This window comes from Stegastes partitus, unplaced genomic scaffold (assembly GCF_000690725.1).
Source record: "Stegastes partitus isolate 25-593 unplaced genomic scaffold, Stegastes_partitus-1.0.2 Scaffold1468, whole genome shotgun sequence".
Classification (NCBI taxonomy): Eukaryota; Metazoa; Chordata; class Actinopteri; family Pomacentridae; genus Stegastes; species Stegastes partitus.
Window position 1 is genome coordinate 52,282 of NW_007579199.1, and position 10,873 is coordinate 63,154.

The 10,873-nt window shown below is 39.3% G+C and overlaps 1 protein-coding gene across 1 annotated transcript in view; it reads right to left on the minus strand.

Annotated features, from left to right (window-relative positions):
- Positions 1–9,770, minus strand: part of nadsyn1 (NAD synthetase 1) — a 30,451-nt gene extending 20,681 nt beyond the window's left edge. Inside the window, exons 1-13 of the mRNA XM_008299816.1 lie at positions 9,567–9,770; positions 6,183–6,243; positions 5,459–5,575; positions 4,937–4,990; positions 4,720–4,809; positions 3,650–3,701; positions 3,283–3,371; positions 3,074–3,191; positions 2,593–2,724; positions 2,194–2,265; positions 1,259–1,383; positions 411–459; positions 181–283 (exon numbers count right to left, since the gene is read on the minus strand). Of these exons, the coding sequence (XP_008298038.1) occupies positions 181–283; positions 411–459; positions 1,259–1,383; positions 2,194–2,265; positions 2,593–2,724; positions 3,074–3,191; positions 3,283–3,371; positions 3,650–3,701; positions 4,720–4,809; positions 4,937–4,990; positions 5,459–5,575; positions 6,183–6,243; positions 9,567–9,651 (1,147 nt within the window). The 5' untranslated portion in view covers positions 9,652–9,770. The remainder of the gene's footprint in view (positions 1–180; positions 284–410; positions 460–1,258; positions 1,384–2,193; positions 2,266–2,592; positions 2,725–3,073; positions 3,192–3,282; positions 3,372–3,649; positions 3,702–4,719; positions 4,810–4,936; positions 4,991–5,458; positions 5,576–6,182; positions 6,244–9,566) is intronic.
- Positions 9,771–10,873: the final 1,103 nt, after the last annotated feature.

Consider the following 10,873-nt stretch of genomic DNA (forward strand, 5'->3'; position numbering starts at 1 on the left):
CAATAAGGAAAACAGAATGTTATAACAGAATATAGAATATATTGATTAGACATACTTTATTGATCCCCAAGGGGAATTTCTGTAAATGTTAGCAGATTTGTCCTACACAAGAACATGTATAGATAAACACACTGAAAGAATTTGTCCGTTTACAGTCAAAGCAAAGTGAATCATACTCACTGCCGTCCTCTACAGCCTGACAGATCAGCACACACATAGAATGGACAATACAGGCGGTGGAGGAACTGTCAACACCTCCACTCAGAGGCAGCAGGAAACCAGCCTGGGAGCACAAATCAAAACCATCTTAGTATCTTTATGTCAATGACATTAATGCTCAATAATCTAAACGAGACACATAGTGCCATACCACAAAGCTTCTTTTTTTTTCTGTGTGTGCTCCTCCTCACCTGTCCACTTCTCCGTAAGTAGTCCCACAGCCAGCAGGCTGGTCCTAGACTGAACAACACAAGTACAGTTGTGACTCGATAATCGGACCCTTAACAATCTGAAAACCTTGCTATCTGACAGGTTTTTAGGAAAAACGAACAGAACCCATGAAAAATAGCCTTAACATACCGACAGCCTTGGATTCCGACTCCGACATGACATTTTATGTCACAAATTAGGATAACAGTGTATTATCTGACTGAACAATCCAACAGATTGGCTACGTTCAGACTGCAGGACTTAATGTTCTGACTGTTTTGTGAAATCCGATTTTTTTGCGAGTTCGTTCACATTTCCAATTTAATGCAACTTGTTTGTGATCTGCTGTGTGAACTGCCCCGCATGCGCAGAAGAGGACACAACGACATCACATGCAGCGAGCGTGCTCAGTGTTTACAGAAGTAAACAGATGCCGCCACCGATGATGGAAAGAGAGCTGGGACCGCTATCCTAAACTAGCATCAGGAGCCAAGTACTGCCTGCGCGTTCGGATATTCATCATTAATTGGGCCTGAATATCCAGAGACCAGAAAGTGCTATTTGGACCAGCTCTACTAGTTATGATAACAACTATGAACAATAATTAACAACAAATTACCCTTCAAGGATTAAGCCCTCCTTCTATCTCGACCTCCGTCTTGACAATCCGACAGCCTTGCTATCCGATATAAAAGAAGGTTTTACATTTAGTGTCGAATTATTGAGTCACGACCATACTGTACAAGTTCTACACAGAAACTTTCTTTGATTCTCAGTGTTTTGTTAAGAATAAAAAGTTCATTTGTACCAAAATGAATGTATTTTGTACCTGATCTCTTCCTCTGGTGTATGAAAATGCAATTTTATTGGTTGGTGGGTAGGGAGGTAGATGTCATCACCATTGGATAAAGAGAAGTCAACTTTGATTCTGTGGCAAAGTCTGGGTTCACTTGGCTGCAACACAGAAGTATGAGAGTGAAACAAAAAGAGACAAGGGGACTTATTCATGTAAAATTACCACACAGAGACCAGGAAATGTGTTAAACCGGTAGAACCACCCTTTGTACTAGCTTTGTATGCTTATTTCCCTTGATCAACTGGACATGAATTTAGAACTATTAGATAATGTCTTTTCTATGGGGGTATTATTGTAGCAAAACTATCTGTAAATGTGGGTGTGTGTATATATATATAATGTAGGAGATCAAATACAGTACTTTTTTCCCCCTAACTGTATTAGCAGATGCTTCTTGTGAACAGCAATCTCTCAAAGTGTTTGAGTGTCTTTTATAAGTCAGAGTAGTTCCAACAAACACTTCCAGTTTGGTATCATTGACTGGACTCCAGGTTTGCTAACTGCTGACTCTGGTTACTTTCTGCTGATGTCATTAGTCAAGGGGTTCACATACTTTTTCAGACCTACACTGTGAATGTGTAACTACTGTATTCAGCATGGACAAAAGCACTAGAATAATTTATGTGTTAATATTAACATATATTATGTTAATCATTCAGTATACCTTCGATAAAGATATGCCCAGATTTTAATACCAATTTAGACATGAATGCTAATGATACCACAACTATCTTGCCCCTGAAACTCTCACTGATGAAACAAAGCCAACAATGAGTTAAACAGATGGCCAACAAACAGGTGCAGGAGTGCAAAGTCTCCTGAGCATCTCTATGACTGTGGCACTAAATAAAAGCAATACAAAAATCAGCTTTATGCATTAGATAGGAAGAAAGGCAGTGCTCTCTCACCACATGTGGCTGGTATACTTCTCCTCTGTAGCTACGCACATCCTCAAGATCCAGAGTGGCTGTAATCACCTCCTACAAACACAAGAAACACAAATGAGTCTGGCTGACATAATTTTCATAACACGTTCACCTTGCTGATTTCTCTATATGTGGATATTTAGATTCCTCTGGGTGTGGAAAACACCAGTATTGCACATATCTATATATCAAAAAACAATGGTATTGCATAGATACTTCTCTCAAAAGAAAAATACTGATATTGCACAGATTCATGTATATTTAGAGAAATTAGAGAAAAAATGCCACTTCACAGTTCAGCTCAGATTTTGAAATATGCAGGGATGTATTTGCAGTGTTGAGAGTTTTGACCAGTGTGGTTCTTTTCACTTCCATACGTACAACATCATCGAGGGAGAACTGTGCTCCCTTTGCCACAATGTCTCCATTGATAGCCACCATTGAACAACCATCGTAGTAGACACGCTCTCCATCACAGCCCCTTAGGTTGGCATACAGATAGATGCCTCCACTCTGAAACATTAGAAATAATACACTAAATGCAACAGTGTTTTTAGTCAAACTTTGCATACTCTCGGCAGGCAATGTTCTGAAAACATGTTAGGGGTTAATTTTCTCGACATTAGTGGTACAATACTGGCCTCTTGTGATCCCTGCATTACATTGTCTGTCTATGTGCAGATGGGTCAGAAATGAAACATCAAGTGGTTTGAGAAGGTGTCGGTTGAGCTGAACAATTTCAGAAATGTAGTTTATTTATTCATTCTTATTTTTACAATAAATAAGGGTCCCGCAAAATACTTTTTTCATGTTTCGACAAGAATGGACAGAAAATGTTTGTAGGTTCCTGGTGAATGCATACCTTGGTGGTGGCTGACTTGATCAGGTTGATTCTTTGGTCAGCTTTACGGAGCTCATGGTGGCTCGCAGATGAATTGGTAAAAATTTCAACACCATCCAGACCCATCTGAATATGGGGGCTGAGGAAAACAAAAAACATTCAGTCATCACAAGTTAAGACTGTCTCTGACAGCCCCTGTAAGGTCCGTACACAATCCCTCACTGCTCTACCTGCTGGGGTTCCAGAGCTCTGCGCATATCTCACTGCCGATGCAAGTGTCCTTTGTGGAAAGCACACAGTAACCGAATGGAACAGTATCCTGATGAACACAACAAAACAGGGCATTATGAACACTGACAAATTCAGTTTCCTGTGAAGAATAAAGTCTGTGGGTCCCCTCAAGTTTGTTAAAATTACTCATCCAGAAGAATTAGTTAAGATGCTAAGATCATATTACGGAAAAGTATAGCCCTTAACACATCACAGACTACGCAATAAAATAAGAAATGAATGTCGTCTTCAGTCTCAATCGAACAGCAAACACAGCTTGTGCTTTACAGGAAGATCAATAAACTTAAAAATAATTGTGTTTTTTACCTGGCCTGTTATCTCCTGAATCATTCTGGGCAGAAAATACTCCTCCACCTGCCTTGAAGAAACAAGCAATGTGAAATAAAATTACACTTGACACAACAAAAAAAATCGAACCTGACAGCACTTTATTACACTACAAGTACAGGGATGTTTAGCTTCTACAAAAGGTGAAAAAATACTTTCAATAAAATATCTAAATATGTTCTGTGCATTTCACTTTTGTTTGCATAGAAAATGAGGTATTTTGGTGATAGCAGCAGTGATAAATGATTTAGCTGTGTCCTACCAGTGTGGTAGCCCGGTTTGAGCACTGTCCCAATCAAAAATAGCTTAGTGCTGAACACACTTGTGATTAGCCTTTAAACTAACCCGCTGCACTGTTATCATCATCATGAGGTCTGCTACTTTACCGGCTTTCTGTACTGCACACAACATGAAACTGATGGCAATCCTCTTGGCAGGTGAGCTTCCTAAAATATCAGTTTTCTTTCCAGCACCACTTCATTACTGGTACACATCCAATTTAGCTTCACCATGCAGAAATAGTGATGCATGTGTTGGCTGTAGCTCTCAATGTAAAAATTACCCAGGTGATGTCATTGGGGAATTACAGAAAGAATTATAGACTACAGAGTTTCGGCAATTAAGCCTTGGTGACGTCACCTACATTTAAAGTTCGGATTTTTGACCTCTGCTGCACAGATTTTACCTTCTGGCTTCTACAAGCAACCCTGACTTATTCAAAAAGGAATAAGATAGTGCCAGAGGATGCTTTATCACACACTGGTGAAAAAGCTGGTTTGATTCAACCACTTTATTGAGCCTACTGTGTAATAATTATTAGGATGATTCTATGTGGAAAACACCCTATTTATAACCAAGAAACTAAACATAAAATTAAAATGAAAATAATAAAAATTAAATGAATTTCAAATTAAAGAAATCAAACATCAAATGACTTTTTCATATACCAAAGTAGTATATCAATTAAGAGTCTTTGTGAACACAGGAAGACATAGTCATAAAAAGGAATAAAAATGTCAGTGCCACCCAGTGTCCCAGTGATGACCAACCTTAACTGGTTCCAAGGTGAGAACCAGCGCATCTCTCTGTAGTTCCCATAATTAGCCATCATCATCTTAGGCCTGATCAGCAGTATCTTTCTACAGGATGGAAGAAAATGTTAAGTGGTGCTCTGTAAGCTCCAGCTGAACATTGTGTCCATTTATGTAAATGTAGACAAATAGAAGTACATGTCATTTAAAAAACTGGACTAGTTTGCTGACGTACCTGTTGAGAAACAGCACCCGACAATTATAGCGCACATTGTGATGCATGATGGGCCTGAGGGGAACACAATCCAAAACACTGTCAGATGTGACACCAAAAGATACTCACAGCTATACAAGGACAGAATTTTAGGTAAGAACACACTTGTTCTGTCGGTGAACATCCAGAAATACAAAGGGGAGCTGCAGACATTACGAGTGCCCCGTGCTCTCTAAATGACACAGTTGATCAAAAGGCTCTGCTTTAGATAGTGACTGTTTTGTTTTTTCCCCCCCAGGGAATAAAACTGATTATAAACAGAAAACAATTTAGGTCACAGCAATCTGCAGTGTATTGACTGCTACCTCTAGTGATCAATGGGACACTAAAACCCTTTGACATAAGATTGAAAATGCTCAATTATCTCCTGCTGGTACTCGGTGTTGTCAAAGTATCTTGCTGTCCTGTCCAGCTTAAAAAGATAGAACTGCTAAGCTGAATATTGCTTTTTGCCTGATGTGACTGCTTGAGGGTGACACTCACATTCCAACATCACAGATGATGTCCTGGGTGATGGGAGATTCCAAAAGATTCCTGAGGACCTGAAAGCTGTGGAGCAACGTGTCTGACTCAAAGAAGTGGTCTCCACAGCCGTACCCACTGTGAAAATGTAGAGATTAAGAAAAGAGATGTGTCAACTCAGAAAAGTAAAACTGAAACCTTATGAGGCCTCTGAACTAAAAGTCTAGTAACGATACAGATTGTATTTTCAGAACAAATGCAGTTTGACCAACATTATGCATTTTTAATTTAACTGAATTTCAATTCAATTCAGTGAGAATATTAGGCTAAAAATATAACAAATAATCAGGGATTGGGTGAATCTCTAAAAAAAACAAAAAACTTTTTTTTAAGTAAAATATACAAAGTTAATTAATTAATCATATTAAAACACCCTGCCTTCGCCCTAAGTCGGCTGGGATAGGCTCCAGCCCCCCCGCGACCCCAATGAGGATTAAGCGGTGTATAGAAAGAAAAAACATATATTTAATATGGGAACCTCTGAATTTGATAAGGGGTGCTGCTCACGCTGGCTGACTCGACAGTTTCTTCCTCCTATTTGGACGGGATGTAACTGTAAAATACAATTTCCCTGAGGTACTCTACCAAAGGGATCAATAATGTTCTATCTAATCTAATCTAATTCCTGTCAGTATAAAACTTAAACAAGCATCTTGGAAGCTAACTAACAGGTTTTCTTCTTTACCATATCTCCAGCTCTGGACCCAGTCTGTATTTCGCTCCATGAGCCTTAGCAATTTCAATACCTGCAGAGGAACAACACAGATACAAGAGACAGGATTAGTGTTTTTGGCTTAATATTGCATTTTTATGTGTCTCATATATAGAATAGCACCTCCACACAGTTAGGAAAAGACATACAAGGTGTGTCAGAAAAGTTCAAGGACTGGTGTCAGAAAAGATATATTTCAAATCCAATCTACAAACTTCAAGTTTTCCCCTTCAAAGTGATTCCCCTAGAGTCTAATGCACTTCCCCAGCCTTCTCTGCCATGCCGCCATGCACTCCTGGAAGGATTCTTCCTGGAGGAAAAAAATCTCACAGAGCAAGGTTGGGTGAGTAGGAAGGTTGCTCCAGCACGGCGATCTTCTTCTCAGTCAGGGACTGTTGGATGCTCAGGGCATTGTGAGCAGGCACGTTGTCATAGTGAAGCAGCCACGACTTGTCCGACCACAACTCTCGCATCTTCTCGCACACTAAACGAAGCAAATGCCGCAGGACCTTTTTATAGATGTGCTGGTTGATCGTCTGAAGTCAAAAACTTGTACTTTGTAGTTTGGATTTGAAATATATCTTTTGCGACACCAGTCCTGGAACTTCTCTGACACACCTCGTATTTATTTTAAAAAATACAACAAATCTATCAGAAGCATCTTGATATTAGCATAACTGGGTTTAGGAACTACGTCATAAACAAGGCGTGCATGTTTTTGGAAGGGGGCGACTTTGGATACAAAATGCATCACATAAACATCTATTTAAAAAATAACTTAAAACAGATGTGCAGAGTCTCTTTGCACAATCCTGTCATTTGATAAATAAAACTGATTAAATTCTGCATTGAAACAGTTGAGTTAATTTTTGGTGCTTTACACTGCAGTCATCTAATACTAGTTCTGCATTGATGTTGCACATTTGGCAAAAAATTTGGTTTAATTTGAAGTAAAAGTAGGATTTTTATACATGCTAACATTATTAAAAGAATGTCTAGAATTGTGCAAAGGCAGCAGGAACTTCATAGAGTAACCTTATTTTTTACACACATCATTTCTGAATTCTTATTTCTATGTGTTAGATGTGTTAGAGAACTGTACTGTTAGTGTAATTCATTTTTTAACTATTTCATGGTTTTGGCAGTGTGATCTGGAGGATTATCATGCTGGAATTCCTCTTCTGCAAAGTTTATGCAGACTGGGAGTCATCTTGTTAGCCAAGCATTCTGGTATATCCACATTCATGGTACCATCTATGAAGCCATCTCTCCAACATCTTTTGCTCTCATGCAGCCCCATATCCTCCCACCTCACTGTCAGGACTATATATTCACTGTGGTAGTCCTGGATAGGTTCACACCAAACACACTGGACCCCACCTGAGCCCACACATTTATCTCGGTGGCATCTGATTAAAGAATGTGCTCCAAATGTTTATCAGACTTCTGTTGGTGTTCTTTACTGTAGTTTCACTGTAAGGTTGTAGAGTCTGCAGACATACAGACAGAGCAGTCTATAAGACCAAACCTGAGAAACCTCTGACATTCACAACTCACTCTATAATTACATTCATGTTATTAGGTTAATTGAAATCCCAGAGTTACTAAATTTTGTTGTAGTGATCACAGGTTTTCTACCAGTGTAATGATTTTGGCTGTATTGACTTTCTAATTCGGGGTCTGTGTTTTAGTTAGTGTAAGTTCTTCAACTTTTTTTGTTTTTCGAGTCGAAAGAAAACATTTTATGCGTCTGCTTACAAATATCGCAAATATTGAGCTGCGATGCACTTTTGAATTATTTGACATTGAAGTGAAAATGCACATGGGGTGTACTCCCTTCTGCTGTGAGTCATGTTCATTGTAGTTTTGATAAAAGGTGATGGTCAAAATATGGGGGCTGAGGTCAAAGCCAGCGGCAGGCGATATATGGTTTCTATCACGAGCATCTGTTGACCACATGCTGCCCACCGGCTACAGCGTTTCTCATGAAAATCTGGGGCCTGTACGACAAAACAACTTCAATATGCCTGAGATATCCTATCGCTATCTGGTGTCACGAAGCCCAATACAGTCACAATACAGTGGTTATCAACTTGTTACGTCAGCACAGGGTTTCTGAATCTGAATGAAAGGGGCACGAGGTGACCAATGATAAATATGGAGAGGTCTACAGCCACATATTTCTTACAAGAACTACACATTATAGCTCTAACCAATGTGAGGAGTTTAAAAATAGAATACAGGCTAAAAGGACCACATACTGCAGCCACAGCAGTATGGTAAATAACTGTATTACTGCCCTACATTAAGGCACATGTAGATCTGACTATAATAGCAACTGTATTCCATTAGCATTCTTCTTATAGTATGGTATGGTAGAAAAGTTGAGCCTCATTGTCTTTGCTACAGCCTGAGCAGTGTTTAACAGTTTTGCGACCAAATAAAGAACAAGTTTAAATACATCATCAAACTGACAAACTAACTGTAAATTCTACAAGATAAATAAGTAGAAGGCTGCTGTACAAATGCCTTCACAACAATGAACTGGCTTTCAAATGACTGCCTTACAAATGTCGCACAAAGTCTCTTTCTACAGCTGATATTAACCACATTGGTACAAGCTGAAGGTCACAGCTGTGGTTTGAGCTTAACCCACTGAGTTCAATGAGTTGAAAGAAAAACAACAACATTCCTGACCTAGATTAACAATATTCATATATTCATAGTATTGAATGTGAATCAAGTTGTGTGAGAAACAATATTTTAACTCAGTAGACACTGCAAACCGTCTCATTTCAGCTAATGGCTGCAAAAACAACTCTTAGCTTGTTTGATCTTGTATCTAATAAAGCCATCGCACAACTTTGACAAGCCTGAATAACAACTAATCACAGCAAGGACATTATATACTTCAGAAGACGATAAAAGCATTTAGTAACCAAGTTAAATTACACAAAGTGGGTAGTATAATAGGTGGAATAGATATGTAAACTCATACAAATCAATAAACCTTTAAATTCATAACTTGTAAGAAAGCATTTTTAGGTGGAATAAACCTTTAATATTATTTAATAAGTAGTATTTTGGGGGAATAACCTTTGAAACTTTAAGTACTTGGACATCAGTTAGCACTTTGTGTGGAATACTTCTTGAATAAACCACTAAATTAACCATTTAAAGGTGTAATCACCTTTCAAACCACAAGTCGATCATTTATTGCAGCAGGAGGCGCTGCCTCCAAGTGAAGGACTCCAGACGCTCTGTGCAGTCCTCAAAGTGCAACTTCCGGTTCTGCAGACACACACTTTGACATACTTCTGGGCTTTGACAGCTTCAATTGTAAACGTCTACACTTACTCCTCAGTATCCTCTCTGAGTTGCCCTCAAAGTCCAACGTCCACTGATTCAACGAGCAGGTCGCTACAGTCACTTTTCGGCCCATTTCTTCGGTCCTTTTAGCAGAATGCAGGTCAGCTGAGCAAAGCGACTGAGTCTGAACACGTAACTACACTGTAGCTACTGATGACTACCAGTGTGCCTCGGTACAGGTTGTCAGAAATGTGTGGCAGCTGTGGTTGTGTGTCGCTGCTGCTGCTGCTTCTTCTTCTTCTTCCCCTGCTGCTGCCTGTCATCGGGTCGGTTTGGAGCCTCAGTTGGTGGTGCTGCCCTCAGCAGGATGATGGATGCACTACCGTCAAACACGGAGCTGCCGCTTTGCATTCATTTTTGAGGTAGACTAAAGACCTCTCTCCGTTTGAACTGATTCTCCACACACTGTAAAGGTATTCATCGAGGTGTTTGATTGCATTTTTTTCAAAACTGGCCAACAAATACATTAAATAACTACTGTTCTGTTTTATTAGAAATGGATGAATTCTGTGACTATGAGTCACTCCAAGTAGTCAAGGAGGATTTGAAAAGTAAAAAGCATTTCTTTTAATCAGCCAGAGGCATGATCAGCATACCAACAAGAAACTCTGTAAGAAACAGAGTCATTAAAGCTGCAGTCAGCATGTGTGCAACACTGAGTATCTGTATCACTGTCTTCTCTGGGAGTGTCACAGCAAATACAACCTTGAAAATGCTAAGCCAAGGTCCTCTCAGATGCTGTTCAAAACACTTTTCCAGTCAAGGATGTTGCAGATATTGGAGGACAAAATCTAGTCAATGACATGAGCCATCAAGCAATATTAATATATAGTTTCTTCAAGGGGAAACCTGGTTAAGCCCACTTATGGAAAAAAACTTAACTCGAGATGACAAACAAACAAACAAACAAACAAAAAAACAATTACCCTAATTTGCGGCCCAGGAAATGAGTATAAGAAAGGTGAAAGGTGTAAATCTAATTGAGACCAGTGAAACTGGTGGCCTTAAGGGCGTAGACACAAAATGCCTCTCTTTGTTTGAGGCGATTGATCTTACCCTCACAACAAGCATCAAAGGTATTCATACATGACGGAGTCACTTCCATGCTGAGCTTCCATGTAGTGTTTGTTTAGTGTTCATAGTAGACTTCAAATTCCTTGTCCAAATAGTCAGCCTGTACCTTTGAGTGACGCCTACATATTAACAGCCACAAATACGCTCAAGTTGGTCCACAACATGGGTGGTATTACAATTTATGAATCTGTTAATAAAATGCTTTGTATTCCTAAAACATC